This window comes from Mastigoproctus giganteus, chromosome 9 (assembly GCF_048544385.1).
Source record: "Mastigoproctus giganteus isolate SK-2022 chromosome 9, ASM4854438v1, whole genome shotgun sequence".
Classification (NCBI taxonomy): Eukaryota; Metazoa; Arthropoda; class Arachnida; order Uropygi; family Thelyphonidae; genus Mastigoproctus; species Mastigoproctus giganteus.
In genome coordinates this window covers 119,693,507-119,710,941 of record NC_143583.1, presented here as the reverse complement: position 1 = coordinate 119,710,941, position 17,435 = coordinate 119,693,507, and the positions used below count along the sequence as shown (strand labels likewise).

The window sequence follows — 17,435 nt, the reverse complement described above, 5'->3', positions numbered from 1 at the left end:
TCTAGCATCGTTGCCAGAATTAACGTCTCCAGCTCATAAGTATGCCACTGGAGAAGTTAAGGGCTGTGGAGATTTAGAAAGGGTTTTTTCCAACACATCACAAAATTTCTCTGCAGCTGCAGAATCGGCACTGGCGACTTCACGCATACTTTGTTTTGGAAACCAGCATGATGCTTGAATCTATGAAACCACCCTTTGCTTGCCATGAACTTGCCTTGGGGTTCGTCGTACTTATTCTTAATATCTTCATAAATACTTCTTGCTTTTGCTCGAATGGCCATTGGACTCAGGGGCATTTGCTTCTGAATCTGATTTTCCACCCATATTACTAATAGCTTTTCCATCTTTGATATAGCACCTGAATTCTGTTTTGTGATCAACATTGATCGTAAATGTGTTGATCCTTTAACATGTTCTTTTATGTGCACAATGTCCCTTAAAATAGTATTCACTGTTGAAGCAGCAAGACCTAATTCCATGCAATTGATGACAAACCTTGTCCTGCTTCGTACTTCTTAATCATTTTCATCTTCATTTCTAAATCAATTTTGTTTGGTTTCCTAGCACTGCCACCACATGCACTTTCTGTTGATCGCTTTCCCTTCATCATCGTAATAAGTAAATAGGAATGAAGAGAAGATTCTGAAAAGTTATTTATGTTTTTTATTACAACATAATAACGTAAAATCCCAAATAACGTAATAATCGTAATAATCGAAATAATAACGTAATAATCGTAAAATCTTTAGTAAATAAATTCCAGCTATCGGTATTATAGCAAATGCAATAAAATCGAGTTTATGACCCATTTATAATAGATTGCACTAACAGAAAAGCCTAATAAACGAGAAAGTGCAAATTGTTTTTATTGTTTTATCATTGTGACCTCAAGAAATGTTCTTTAGAAAAATATCAACAAAGGCATTCAAAATTGATTCTTAAAATGGAATATATGATAACAATGAAAGGGTAGTGTAATTTCCATCATAAAAATGACCTTTTAGAGAGATAAATAGCTTAGTTACATAGCGAAAATTTCAATTTCCAAGGTTTTGGATTGAATTAGTTAATTAATTCTTAACTAGTTAATTAATACTTAAGTGTCCGTAGATGTACCGTTAGTAACTTTCCTGCCTTTGTGATACGATAGTTATATACCGTACTAGATAGCGTTAGTTGAACTTCGTTAGCAGTTAAATTGTACTTTTAAATAAATACATATAACGACTTATATTACAAACGTAATATAATTAATTATATTTAACATAATTAATAACATAACATAATTAATTATAATTAATTAATAAATTAATAGAATCATGACTCAGACCAGAGCAGCAAAGCAAAAGGCTCAAGCTAATGGAAGTGCTGTGGCTCAGAGCAGAACTGAGGGGGGCAGTTGTCCTCTGACTCACAGCCTTATAAAATGCACTGTTTGCTTGATGTTTACAGAGCAATCAGGTACGGGACATGATACTGCCATGGGGGATGTCTTTGTGTGTGTGCGATGCAAGGAGTGTATCGATGTCAGGTCTTGTGGGCCTATATGAGGGCTTGAAGGACAGAGTGGATGCCCTCGAAGAAACTAAATTGAGGGGCCCATCAGGTTCTCAGCTGCCCACATCAACGCCAGAGCTTGCACTTGGGCATCACGTGACACAGAGGCAACCCCCAAGGCAGAATGCGCTGGTCCAGAAGGAACTAGTAGTTATTGGTGACTCTATTCTCAGGGAAACGGGGAACATGCTTTGTAAAAAGGATAGGTGGAACAGGACCAGGGTATGTCCGCCATGGGCAAAGGTTGATGATGTTGTAGAGCGAATATCATCTTTTAAGGGCACAAAAGGTGATATAGTTGTACACGTTGGCACTAATGATATCAAGAGTAGGAGACCGGCAGAATTACTTAACAAGTACAGGTCACTGTTCAACAAAAGCCGAGAATTAGGGTTGAATTTGAAAGTGTCTACAATTCTGCCCAGACACGATAGGAGGGAGTATATAATGAGAGCCTTGTCGATCAATTCGGCCCTGGAAAGATTGTGCAAGGCTCAAGGGGTGGAAAATTTTTCAGCCTGGACTGTACTTGTTAACAGGAGAGATTGCTTCTACAGGGATGGGATACACTTAAATAGAAAGGGTGCAAGAATATTTGCTGATGCTATCGAGGCAGTTTTAGGTGGGTCGGAAAACTGCTAGCTTGGGGGGAGACAAAGACGAATAGATTGACAGTAGCCACTGGCAGAGGTGAAAGAGATTCTTGCACTGCTTCTATTAGAATGAGCACGAGCCTGAAAAACAAGATGCATGATATTTCAGAGACTGCTGGGAGCCATTGCGGTACAAATAAACACATGGGTTGTGTTAGGGTAGCTAAGAATAGAAACAGGTGCAGGTATACTTGCGTGTACACCAATGCTAGGAGTTTAGTAAATAAATTTGATGAATTTGAGGTATTGCTCAAAACATCAAAGGCAGATATTGTTGGGATATCAGAGACGTGGTGTCACACAGATATAAGGGATGCAGAACTGAAATTTGGGAAGTACAATGTCTACAGAAAGGATAGACAGGATAGGAAGGGGGGAGGGGTTATGCTATTAGTTAAGAAACACATAAAAACCAAGGAAGTGAAGCCAGTCGACATCGCTGGACAGTGCAGTGTGGAGTCAGTTTGGTGTGATATAAGCATTGGGAGATCAAAATTGAGAGTAGGAGTGTGCTATAGGCCTAATGACTCTGATGAGTTTAATAAGAAACTGTACAGGGAAATAGAGTGGGCCAGTAAATCAGAGAGTCTTATAATGGGGGATTTTAATTTCCCAGATATTGACTGGAATTTGGGGGCTGGTCACTCACACACTAGCAGGGCTTTTGTGGATTTATTGGATGATAGTTTTCTACATCAGCATGTTCGGGAGGCAACTAGAGGGAGTAATACTCTTGATTTGATTATCAGTAGTGATTCTTCATGCATTAAGAATCTGCAGATAAATGAACCACTGGGTGGCAGTGATCACAGTGTGCTGAAGTGGGATTTACTCAAAGAGGTAACTACCATTAGGGGTAAAGGGAAGGGTTATTGCTTCCGTAAAGGCGACTACGATGGACTGAGACAGTATTTAAATTCTATACAATGGGACCAACTGATGATGTTACCAACAGCAAATTCAAAATGGGAAGCATTCAAAGAACTAATCTTGGAAGCTACTAGGCTTTACATACCAACTAAGAAATATTGTTCAAGGTTTAGGCCAAAATGGATGTCAGATGAATTAATGAGGCATATGGCAGAGAAGAAAAATGCATGGGATACTTACAAATTAACACACGACACAGAAGCCTATGATAGATACAAGTTGATATGCAACCAAGTTACAAAGGAGGTTAGGCAGGCGAAGGCAGATTACGAGAAATCCTTGGCAAGGGATGCAAAGAAAAACAGCAAAGAGTTCTTTACTTATGTAAACTCTAGAAGGAAGGGGATGAATCAGATTGGTCCACTTGATATTGATGGGTCAACTGTTGATGATCTTGCTCAGGTAGCTAACAAACTAAATGAATATTTTGCATTGACATTCACACATGAGGAGTTATTCAGCGAGGGGAATGCCAGAGGTGTATTCAACTCTAGCAGTAAGCTACAGAATCTTGAAATAACTGGGAGTAAAGTGGAGGAGAAACTGTTGAAGATAAACACAAGAAAGGCACCCGGGGTGGATGGGATCTATCCAGTTATATTAAAGGAGGCAGCAAAAGAAGTAAGCAAACCCTTAGCCATAATTATGAGAGCTTCCTTGGACTCAGGGGAGGTACCCATAGACTGGAGATCTGCAAACGTGATCCCAATTCACAAAGGAGGATCAAAGGCTGACACAAGTAATTATAGACCTGTGAGCTTAACTTCTGTTCCAGGAAAATTAATGGAGGCACTGGTTAAAGAAGCACTGCAGGATCATTTAGACAAGACTTCAGTTATAGCTCGGACACAGCATGGCTTTGCTAAGGGGAAGTCTTGCCTGACCAATTTGATTGAATACTATGATGCAGTCACAAAAGAACTGGATGCAGGGAATAGCTTTGATATTATATACTTGGATCTTAGAAAGGCTTTTGATACTGTTGCACATGGAAGACTGCTACACAAATTGGAGCAGTGTGACATTGGAGGCAAATTGCTGCTATGGATAAAGGGGTGGTTGAGGGGGAGAAGACAGACAGTGGTAATCAATGGAGACTGCTCATCGTGGACTGATGTTATTAGTGGAGTCCCTCAGGGCTCAGTGTTGGGTCCATTATTGTTTTCTGTATTTATAAATGATATTGATGATGGTATATCAAGCTTAATGTCCAAGTTTGCAGACGATACAAAGGTTGGCAGGGTTGTCAAGGACACTACTGACACTGTGCTGCTGCAACAGGATCTGGAAAGGTTGAGCAGATGGGCTGAGAGGTGGCAAATGAAGTTTAACATTGACAAATGTAAAGTACTATACATGGGAAACAGCAACCCCAGAGCAACGTATCAACTCTGTGGTACTACACTGACAGTGGTAGAGAATGAAAGGGACTTGGGGGTGGTTGTGCAGGCAGATATGAAGTTCTCTGAGCAGTGCAGACGGGCTGCAAGAATAGCTCATGGAGTATTGTCAATGATATACAGGAATTTTTCCAGCAGGGATAAGGAGGTGATTATTCCCTTGCATAAGGCAATGGTCAGGCCACACCTAGAGTACTGTATACAGGTCTGGAGGCCTCATTTCAAGAAGGACGTAGGCTGCTGGAACGAGTACAGAGAAGGGCAACAAGATTAGTGAATGGAACAAAGGGGTGCTCTTACGAAGAAAGGCTTAAGTTTTGCAAATCACAGTGTCTGGAGACTAGGCACCAGCAAGGTAATCTGATAGAGGTGTATAAAGCCTTGAATGGTTTGAGCATGCTCAATGCTGATGGGATTCTTCCTCTAGCTCAGAATAATCACCTGAGAGGGCATAAATTCAAATTGACGAAAGACAGATGTAGGATAGACGTGCGGAAATTTGCCTTTAGCCAGCGGGTGGTTGGTTGGTGGAACAGACTTCCATCCCTTGTAGTGGAGGTTGATAGCCTAAATAAGTTTAAGGCTCAGCTGGACAGGTATTTTGAACGAACAGAGGGGTGAAGTGGTGTTTTTTGGCTGATGCTGCATAAGCTTGCTTTCTTGCATCAAATGCCTCTACCAATGCTAATGCTAATGCTAATTACCCAAAAAAAAAAAAAAAAAAAAAGACACCAATGTGTTATTGGGTTCACATTATGATATTTTCATGATACCTCCATTTATTCCTACGGGATGCAAAATACGTTTCCATGAAATATCTGAAAGTTGAGTATTACATAAGCCAGGGAGTGGCTGTATTTATCAACATTTACAAAGATTGATACTGCTACAATTAGGCTGAAAACAGGATCAGCATGTTGGATTACTTATGTCAATTAAAATTTAGATTAAACTGATATAGAAATATAATATTACTGTTGAAGCTAAACATGCACATACTGAATTCACTTTCCTGACATGTCTCAAGGTGTCCAATAACACAGTATGACTTGTTTCCCAAAACTCATACACCTTCAGTGCTACGAGGCAAGCTTTGTAATCTGTCATCCATTCAAATTCCTCCAAACACGAACTGATCAAGATGGAAGCCTAAATCTTAACTTAAGAAAGTTCAGTGACCCTACAGAAGGGTCATCCTTTTTGGCTTATAAACAGATGGCCACCAGCAAAACTTTGGCAGTATCCTTCTACCTTAATTGTTCTGCTCCCATCATCATAGACATTTATTTATAATGTTTAATCTATTTGAATTTTTTTGAAATTAAATTTTTTTTATTTAATAATATATATTTCACCTCTTCTACATGCACATATTGAATACTGTGTAATACTCTCTCTATATCCTTGTAGATCTTATAACTATTCTGGAATACACACGGGAACTGATCAAATAAATAAATAAATAAATAAAAATTAAAGGTACTATCTCAAATTCCTGTAGATTGCACACAAAATGGTTTGACACATTTCCTAATCATATTCTGTATTTCTTTAATAATTTCAGGAATAATATTCTAACTGTGGTTTATATTAATAATTAACACTGATAAATAAAGCTAGCTACAATTAAAATATATATCTTACCTCACCTACAGAAACCTTTCTTTTACTTTCTATTAACATGTATGCTCTAGTTGTTAAAGGTGATGACGTTGGAATTACAAATGCTGATCTGTCAAGTTTAATGTATTTTTCATTAGTTTTCAAATTTAACCAGTGACAAAACTGTTCAACTTCCCTGATATCTTCAAATGCCAAAATGCGAAGTAGCTCCTCAAGTGGATACTGGATGAAAAAAAAAAAAAAAAAAAATATATATATATATATATAATAATAATAATTTATTATTTGAGCAATAAACTAACTACATTTAATGTTATGTGACCCATAGCAGCTAAGAAATCATTAAGTTTCATAGTGAACACAGCTTTTTTTTTTAATTATAAGCAAAAATAATTATATATGAATATTTAATGGTTAAACTAATTGAAGGTATTTCAAACATTTTTTAGAAATTTCAAACAGCATGTAAAACTAATGAAGGTCATTTCCAATTATAGCTTTTATAATTTAAATAATGTTACTTCTAGCCGGCTCATTAATCATCAAAATGTAATCAAACATGCTATATATTAAAGTGAATCAAATCACTTTAATTTGCTGTACATCTTAAATACCATGATTATGCAATAACCTTCATAAAAATTTTGTAATTTATAGCTTAGACAGGTAAAAACACTTCTATTTGTGTGTTTCAGGTAGGCTCATGATAAATTGGAAGAATAAGCAAATAACATTAGAACAAACGAAAAACATTTTAAAGTGGATCAAGAAGTATGAAAACATTAGTTAAGTCCAGCATGTATACAAAATATAAGTAACATAACTAAGAGATACTGTTCAAAGTTAGACCTAAATGGCTGTCCGATGAATTGATGAGACTACTCACAGATAAAAAACAGAAATGCATGGAATGATTGGAAATTATCAGAGGACACAGAAGTATATATATATATATATACACACTAGTGTGCAATCAACTTGCTATTTAGGTTAAGCATACTAAGGCAGATTATGAGACATCTTTGGCTAAGGATGAAGTGAAAAGTAAAAAACAATTCTTTGCTTTTATCAACACTTGAAGGAAAGGGACAAACCACACTGCTCTATTAGATATAAATTGCATAACTGTTAATGATCCTGTGCAGGCTGCTAATAAAATGTTACACACACACACACACACACACACACACACACACACACACACACACACACACACACACACACACACACACACAGTGGCAGACAAAAAACTGCATCACTTGGAATTTTGCAAATAATGAGTTTTGCGCTGCATTGTGGGTTGCAGAAATGTTCAAAATGCATTTGTTAGATGGGATATATATCTCTGTGAATGAAATCCAATAAAAAGACTCCACCTGATATACCTAATTGCCATAAATATCTTCCCAAAGAGTAAAATGCATAATTAATGGAAATATGAGAAATCATGCAAATGGCAATCATGACAACCAAACATACATTTTATTGCATTTACATGTACAAACTGAAATGACAAGTTAACGTAATAGTATCATGTACTGTAAATCAGCAAAATAAGTCCTTGATATATTTTGTTGTTCCTCCTTGAGCTGCAATTACAGCCTTTGCAACAATCTGGCATAGAGTTAATCAAATGCTGGATATACAGTTGCCCAATTTCGTGGTATTTAGAAAAATACCAAGAAATTGGGCAACCCTTACAATGATCGCCTGCGGCTGAATCTTACTTGTTGGCTTCTTCTGAGCAATTTTAGATGACATTATGTACCAGCAATTTTCAATAGGATTCAAATCTGGACTGTTGCCGGGCAAGTCCAACACTGTAATGCCAGCATTTCTGAGGTATGGATCAAAACAGGATACTAATGAGCGTGTATACCCTTCCAACACCGTATTTATAGAAATGGCTGATGCAATACCTTGCAATTACTGTCTGATGCAACAGAAGTGTTATCTGATGCAATATCTTGCAATTACTGTCTGATGCAATACCTTTGCTTTGAGACAAACAAAATGACTGTAATCAAACTATATCTTATATGTTTCCCTACAAATGTTACTTTTTTTAAGGTGATGCCGCAGTTTTTTGTCCACCACTATATATATATATATATATATATATATATATATATATATATATATATATATATATTAAATGTAACTTAAAGTCAAAGTTACAGTTGATGGAAAAAATAAAAATAAAAAATAAATAAGCAAGGTATGATAAATGCACCAAAATACACAAAGCAGGGCGCCTCCGTAGACAGGTGGGAAGGAGCAGCAGTGCGTAGCACACGCTTCTTGATTAGACCGGGGTTCGAGCCCGTCACCACCAAATACGGAGGATGCGGAAATGTCAGGGAATGACCACCGCATATCCCGCAGCAATATGGCCTTAGTTGCTAATGCTCCTAAAAACCAAATAACAAACAAACACAAAGCAGCAGTAAAGGATGCAAAAAGTATATAAGCATTGATAAAGTTTGCATAGATGGAGGTGAAACTTATACAGAGTGCCAAGGACTAGAAGAGTAAGGAAAGTAGAAAAAAGAAGTACTGTAGATTTGAAAAAGGCAAAAGAATGTTAATATCCTAAAAGTTATGATGAATTAAGAAATATTATGGGCTGAATTGCATAGCCAATTTAAAGGTGAAGGAACTGTAAAGTAAAATTATTAAGACCAAATGATTAAACAAAATAAAGTAAAATATAAAAAGTGGTAGAGCTGTCATCAGATATGGGTGGGCAAATTTAGTTATAAGTCGAATACAGAGATGGCAAAAATGCAAAGAGGTATTAAATTGATGTTAGACTTATAATTGCATTTCTATACTTGTCCATAACAGTAGAAGAAATGGGAAATAAAGCCAAATGCAAAAAGAATAAAATTAGCACATTCTTTTACAGTATAGACAAGGTAGTCCCAATGCAGTGTCAATGATATGAAAATTATTAAGGTAAAAATAAGGATAAGGCTAAAAAAATATAATAAAGTGTTTTCAGAGTGGGAAAAATGCATAGATTTTTGGAAAAAGTGAATAATTAAAATAAATAGGCACATGGTAGAGGGAGAGCTATTAAATTGAGGATGGGGAAGGGATAAAGGCATGGTTAAATAAAGATGAAAACAGCAATTGAATGAGAATAGTTGGAATGTTCGTATCACCCTCATATTACACTAATATCTCTACGAATGGGAAGAAAGATAGAAATAGAAAGTAGAAAGGCAAAAAGTATAGAAAAAGTTTATCTAAAGCATAACTACATTAGTGACTTAGCTACAGGATAAAGCAATTTATAGCAGTGTAACGGACTTAACAGAGAGCTGTGAAGAAATGAAAATAGTGACCTCTATAGTATTTTGAACGAATAAGGGTATAGAGATACATAAGGGTAGTGTTAGAAAAGAGAAAATATATCTATAACGTAGAAATGTGATTGGAATAAAAGGACTTTACCAATATAAAAAAGATATACAAAAATAAAACAGTTCATAGATAAATAAAAAGTATTGAACATAGCGTAATAAAATGAATAGAAAGTAGATCAAGTGATATGGATATATTTAGCAAAAAAGGATGTTGCATAATCCTAGTAAATAAATCGAAATTATACCAATTAGGGATTATAGCTTATACACAAAAATAGCAGGAAATAGGCAAACAACAACAAAATCCTGAAATGGAGAAGCCAGATTAAGACAGGAATTAAGCTGTAGTCCAAAATGGAGTGAAACAAAACTGAAGTAATATCAGTAATCATTCCTGTAAATATAAATAAATCTATTGTTGATGGAGTAGCATTTATTAAATACAAATTAGCTGTGTTTTTTGCAGTAAATTTCATTGCTTCAGCCTACATCCCAAATGCTCACCGGTATCATATTAATTCACTTTTCAGAGCTAATAAGGATTGTTTCCACTGAGTCATCTGTGTTTAACCCTTTTATTGACAAGTTTCTGGAAGAACAGGTAGTTTGTCACTATAACTAACTTACTCAAAAGACTGACAGGATATCTGATTACTATTTCTTTTTTGTATTACCCCTTTCCATCCTCCAACCTGCTGATAGAATTGGTTGGTTAACTCCCTCTACATAGGAGAACAGCCAATGGCAGTGACAAGCTTAAGTTTATTTTTTAACAAACCAGTGGGATGCAAAGTGCAGCTTACACAGGGAGCCCACATCTTGTATGATCAATTCATTTGCAGCCAAAATAAAGTCCATATGCTTTCTTTAATGGGGGCATTAAAAACTATCTATAAGATTGAATTGTGTAATCACCACAAAGAAAACAAAATTAATCGGGTGAATTAGCACAACACTGATGTGACAATATAAAACTATGGTCAAATGCAACTGATATCAAAAATTAAAAAAAAGTGCATGAGTTTACTAATAACTAATATGTAACAATGCTAACTCACACTCTTAAACTCAGACTGATTTTTTTTTTTTTTTTTTTTTAAGAAAACCCCAAACACGAGAGGTATCAGAACCTATAGCACTTAGTACCCTGCTTGGGTTGGAGGTTGAGAAGACGAAAGAAGATATTTGTTGATATTAGACGAACTTCTGTAGACTATAATTTTCAGGAAATACTTGTGAAGGAAGGTCGTTCCAGAAAACAGCAGCTGAATGAATAAACAAGGAAGATAAAAAGTTGGTTCTGCGTATTTGAAGTTGGACAGTAAATGGATGTTGGCTGGTGGAAGCATGTGTTCGGAGTGTTTTGAAAGAGAGAGCGAGAATTATAGAAGCCAATTTCAGAAAAACAGTGCCCATGGAAGTATCTGTAGAAAAGGCAGCAGAAACAGTACGTCTATGAAACAGAGAGTGCAGCGACTCTGTTAGCATTAGCATTAGTAGAGGCATATGATGAAAGAAAGCAAGCTTATGCAGCATTAGCCAAAAAAAAAAAAAAAAAAAAAAAAAAAGAAGAGAAAAACTTCCACTTCACCCTCTGTTCGTTCGAAATACCTGTCCAGCTGAGCCTTAAACTTATTTAGGCTATCAACTTCCACAACAAGGGATGAAAGTCTGTTCCACCAACCAACTACCACCTGGCTAAAGGCAAATTTCCGCACATCTAACCTACATCTGTCTTTCCTCAATTTCAATTTATGCCCTCTCAGGTGATTATTCTGAGCAAAAGGAAGAATCCCATCAGCACTGAGCATGCTCAAACCATTCAAGGCTTTATACACCTCTATCAGATCACCTTGACGGTGCCTAGTCTCCAGACACTGTAATTTGCAAAACTAAAGCCTTTCTTCGTAAGAGCAACCCTTTGTTCAATTCACCAATCTTGTTGCCCTTCTCTGTACTCGTTCCAGCAGCTCTATATCCTTCTTGAAATGAGGCCTCCAGATCTGTATACAGTACTCAAGGTGTGGCCTGACCTTTGCCTTATACAAGGGAATAATCACCTCCTTATTCCTGCTAGAAAAATTCCTGTATATCATTGACAAGACACCATCAGCTACTCTTGCAGCCTGTCTGCACTGCTCAGAGAACTTCATATCTCTCTGCACAATTACCCCAAGATCCTTTTCATTCTCTACCACTGTAGTGTAATACCACAGAGTTGATACGTTGTTCTGGGGTTGCTGTTTCCCATATGTAGTACATTACATGTGTCAATGTTAAACTTCATTTGCCACATCTCAGACCATCTGCTCAAGCTTTCCAGATCCTGTTGCAGCAGCATAGCATCAGTAGTGTCCTTAACAACCCTTCCAACCTTTGTATCATCTGCAAACTTGGACATTAAGCTTGATATATCATCATCAATATCATTTATAAATACAGAGAACAATAAAGGACCCAATACTGAACCCTGAGGGACTCCACTAATAACATTAGTCCACGATGAGCAGTGTCCATTGATTACCACTCTCTGTCTTCTCCCCCTCAACCACCCCTTTATCCATAGCAGCAATTTGCCTCCAATGCCACACTGCTCCAATTTGTGCAGCAGTCTTCCATGTGCAACAGTATCAAAAGCCTTTCTAAGATCCAAGTATATAATATCAAAGTTATTCCCTGCATCCAGTTCTTTTGTGACTGCATCATAGTCTCCAATCAAATTGGTCAGGCAAGACTTCCCCTTAACAAAACCATGCTGTGTCCGAGCTATAACTGAAGTCTTGTCTAGATGATCCTGCAGTGCTTCTTTAACCAGTGCCTCCATTAATTTTCCGGGAACAGAAGTTAAACTCACAGGTCTATAATTACTTGTGTCAGCTTTCGATCCTCCTTTGTGAATTGGGGTCACATTTGCGCATCTCCAGTCTATGGGTACTTCCCCTGAGTCCAAGGAAACTCTCATAATTATGGCTAAGGGTTTGCTTACTTCCTTTAATATAACTGTATAGATCCCATCCACCCCAAGTGCCTTTCTTGTGTTTATCTTCAACAATTTCTTCTCCACTTTACTCTCAGTTATTACAAGATTATCTAGCTTACTGTCAGAGTTGAATACACCTCTGTCATTCCTCTCGCTGAATAACTCCTCATGTGTGAATGTCGATGCAAAATATTCATTTAGTTTGCTAGCTACCTGAGCAGGATCCTCAACTGTTGAAACATCAATATCCAGTGGACCAATCTGATTCATCCCTTTCCTTCTAGAATTTACATATTTAAAGAACTCTTCTGTTTTTCTTTGCATCCTTTGCGAAGGATTTTTTATAATCTGCCTTTGCCTGCCTAATCTCCTTTGTGACTTGGTTACTGACCAGCTTATAACTATCATAGGCTTCCATGTCACCCATTAATTTATATGTATTCCGTGCATTATTCTTCTCTGCAATATGTCTCATTAGTTCATCTGACATTTAGGCCTAAATCTTGAACAATATTTCTTAGTTGGTATGTAAAGCCTAGTACCTTCCAAGATAAGTTCTTTGAATGCTTCCCATTTTGAATTTGTTGTTGGTAACATCATCAGTTGGTCCCACTGTATAGAATTTAAATACTGTCTCAGACCATGATGTGGTCACAAAGGAACTGGATGCAAAAAATAATTTTGATATCATATACTTGGATTTCAGGAAAGCTTTTGACACTGTTGCGCATGGAAGATTACTGTATAAATTGGAGCAGAATGGTATTAAGGGTAAGTTGCTACAATGGATAAAAGGATGGTTAAGTGGGAGTAGACAGATGGTGATAATTAATGGGTGCTGCTCTTCGTGGACTAATGTTATTAGTGGAGTCCCACAGGGTTCGGTGTTAGGTCCACTGTTGTTTTGTATATTTATCAATGATATTGATGAAGGTATATCAGGCTTAATGTCGAAGTTTGCAGATGATACAAAGGTTGGCAGGGTTGTTAATGACAGTAATGGCAGTGTGCTACTGCAACAGGATCTAGATAATTTGGGCAGATGGGCTAAGAAGTGGCAACTGAAGTTCAACCCTGACAAATGCAAAGTACTGCATATGGGTAGAAGTAACCCCAGAGAAACGTACCAACTGTGTGGGGCTTAGAGGGGAACAGGTATCCTGTGTGTTATCAGACACTCAGCCTAAAACACTGATGGATCCAATATCTCTCTATTACAGAAGATTTAGGAGAAGTCCGGTTGGCCTGCCTCCCTAAAATCCACTCATGCACACCTTCTCGATGGTAAGCCCTGTTACGTCACTTAGGTGGCAACGAACGTGTAGAGTGGTTCTCTTCAAGACGCCTGGTCAGCGTGAAGAGGAAAAGACCAAACCCTCCAGCAATGAGAGCACAACAATACAAATGGCCCTCAGTCCCCAGCAGCTTTCACTCTCCCTCTTACGGCAGCGAGAGGATCAGAGTTGAAGCAGAGGGTGCTAAGAATCTCTGGGTACGACCAGGCTGCCATGCACGGAAATTGAACTTGGCCTGTTATAACGTACGATCACTCATCGGTGAAGACAGGATATTAGAGCTGGAAAAGGAATTAGAAAATGTGAATTGGAATATCATCGGTTTGGCTGAAACAAGAAGAAGAAATGAATCACTTATAAGTTTATCAAGTGGAAATCTGTTGTACACCAATGGAAACAGTGAAAGGAGTGAAGGTGGAGTTGGGTTTCTGGTCCATAAAGATTTTAAAAACAACATTTTGGAATTCAAAAGTACATCACCAAGGGTGTCAAGACTAATACTCAAGATTTCTAAGAGGTACAAGCTAAAGATTATAATGATTTATGCACCAACATCGAGCCATGATGATGAAGAGGTTGAAGAAATGTACACCGAAATTGAGAGTCTTCAAGATGAGCAGAAAACCCACTACACTATTATTATGGGGGACTTCAATGCTAAGGTTGGAAAAAGGCAAAACAGCGCAGAAAGAGGAACTATAGGAAATTTTGGAATTGGTGAAAGAAATAAAAGAGGTGAAAGACTTGTGGAATTTGCAGAATCTCAAGGAATGTCAGTAATGAACACTTTTTTCAAGAAAAGGGTGAACAGAAAGTGGACATGGAAGAGTCCAAATGGATTAACAACTAATGAAATCGACTTCATCCTCACTAACAGAAGATATATTGTGAATGATGTTACCGTCCTGAATAAGGTAAATGTTGGAAGTGATCACAGAATGGTAAGATGTACACTTGATATAGATGTAGGAAAGGAAAGGAAAGGAAAAAACTGACTCGAGTAAATAATACAAAGGTCTTTGAAATAACAGAGGAGGAGAAAAAGCAGTATGTACTGGAACTTAAGAACAAGTTTGAGCTTCTGCAGACTGCTCAGGACCAAGATATCGATGAGGAATATTACAACTTTCTGAAAGTGATAAAGCCCAAGAAACCTATAGGGAAACAGAAATCCAAAGAAGAAAAAATTAGTCAAGAAACACTTGTCATGATGAACCAAAGACGACAAATGAAGAGCAAGAAAAACACTGACAGGGAGAAAATTCAGTATACTGAGTTATGCAAAGCCATTAGAAAGAGACTCAGAGAGGACATAAGAAGATTTAACACAAGAAAAGTAGAACAAGCATTAAGGGAAAACAAAGGATTTAAATCAGCAGCCATGAGCAGTAATACAGAAAGACAAATGATACTGAAACTAAAGAATAGCGATGGTGTACTTATAAACAGCAGAGAAGGCATAATTCAAATAGCAGAAGACTACTATAGAGAATTATACAAGGAGCGAGGGAATGATACCAACAGTGGGGAAGATGGATTGCAAAGTAGCAACACATACGACATACCCGATATTCTTCCTGATGAGGTAGAACATGCATTGAAGAAAATGAAGAATCAGAAAGCCCCGGGATAAGATGAAGTTACTGTAGAGTTGTTAAAATTGGGAGGAAGAGACATAACACAAAAACTGGCAAGGCTCTTCACAAAGTGCATTAGAAAAGGTGTGACGCCTAAGCAGTGGAATAATGCAATCATAGTTTTGCTGCATAAGAAAGGAGATAAATCAGAAATTGGAAATTATAGACCAATTAGCTTGTTATCCCACATCTACAAGTTGTTCACAAGGGTCATTACTAACAGATTAGAAAGAATACTTGATGAGAATCAACCGAAAGAGCAAGCTGGCTTTAGGACAGGATTCTCAACTATGGATCACCTTCACGTAATATCACAGCTAATGGAGAAAGCAAATGAATATAAAACACCATTATGCCTGGCATTTGTGGATTATGAAAAGGCATTTGACTCCATACAGCATAAGGCAATGTTTTGGGCACTGGAAAGACAAGGCATAGATACTCCATATATTATGATTTTGAAGAAAATATATGAGAGTGCTACATCCTTTATTAGACTAGACAAAGACAGTAGCAAATTTAAAATCGAGAAAGGAGTTCGACAAGGAGACACAATATCTCCGAAGCTGTTTACTGCTGCCCTTGAGGAAGCTTTCAGAAGATTAGACTGGTCGCAGAAAGGAGTCAATGTGAACGGAGAGTACCTAAACCATTTACGATTTGCAGATGACATTGTGGTCATAAGCCACGATCCCAAAGAATTAGAGGAAAATCTTAATCAGTTATGCAGAGTTAGTAAGGATTTTGGACTAAAGATGAATATGGCTAAAACAAAAGTAATGATGAACAAGTATGCCACGGAAAGGGAAATAATTATTGAAGGAGCAGTAATTGAAAAGGTGGAGTCATATACTTATCTGGGACAAGTTATTAGCTGTAATAATGATAAATGGCTGGAAGTCAAGAGAAGAATAAATTTTGGATGGATAGCATTCAGGAAATATAGTCACATACTGAAGAGCAATATCCCAGTTTGTCTGAAACGTAAAATAATGAATCAATGTATACTCCCCACCATGACTTATGGAAGTGAAACTTGGGCACTCACCAAAAGAATGGAAGAGAAGCTAAGAACTACACAGCGAAGAATGGAACGAATTATATTGGGAATCAGACTGTTAGATAAGAAGAGAAACACATGGATTAGGCAGCAAACTCAAGTAAAGGACATTCTTATCAGAACTAAAGAACTAAAATGGTCTTGGGCAGGACACATAGCTCGAAGACATGATGACAGATGGACTAAGAAAATAACAGAATGGTACCCAAGAGGAGCTAGAAGAAAACCTGGAAGACAAAGGTGGAGATGGATAGATGAAATTCATGAGTTTTTGAGTAGTAAATGGATGGCCAATGCTCAAAACAGAAGGAACTGGAAAGTTGCTGGAGAGGCCTTCATCCTGCAGTGGATTGAAAATGGCTGATGATGATGATGATGATGATGATGTGTGGTACTACACTTAAGGTGGTAGAAAATGAAAAAGACCTGGGAGTAATTGTGCAGTCAGATATGAAGTTTTCTGAGCAGTGCAGACAGGCTGCTAGGGCGGGTCATGGAGTTTTGTCAATGATATATAGGAATTTTGCTAGCAGGGAAAAGGAGGTGATTGTCCCTCTGTATAAGGCAATGGTCAGGCCACGCCTTGAGTACCGCATACAGGTCTGGAGGCCTCATTTTAGGAAGGATGTAGATTTGCTTGAGCGTGTACAGAGAAGAGCAACACGATTGGTGAGGGGAATGAAGGGATTCTCTTACCAAGAGAGGCTTAAGTTCTGCAAATTGCAGTGGCTGGAGACTAGGCACCTGTGGGGTGATCTGATTGAGGTCTATAAGGCCTTGAATGGGTTGAGCACGCTGAATTCTGATGGGATCCTTCCACTTGTTCAGATTACCAACCTACGGGGACATAAGTTCAAATTAAGAAAGGACAGATGTAGAATAGATGTGCGGAAATTTGCCTTTAGCCAGCGGGTGGTTAATTGCTGGAA

General features: G+C 37.6%; 1 protein-coding gene across 1 annotated transcript in view; it reads right to left on the bottom strand.

Moving 5' to 3' along the window:
• Positions 1-17,435, bottom strand: part of xmas (RRM_XMAS2 and SAC3_GANP domain-containing protein xmas) — a 311,404-nt gene that overhangs the window by 126,681 nt on the left and 167,288 nt on the right. Inside the window, exon 10 of the mRNA XM_090380957.1 lies at positions 6,185-6,385. Within this exon, the coding sequence (XP_090237083.1) occupies positions 6,185-6,385 (201 nt within the window). The remainder of the gene's footprint in view (positions 1-6,184; positions 6,386-17,435) is intronic.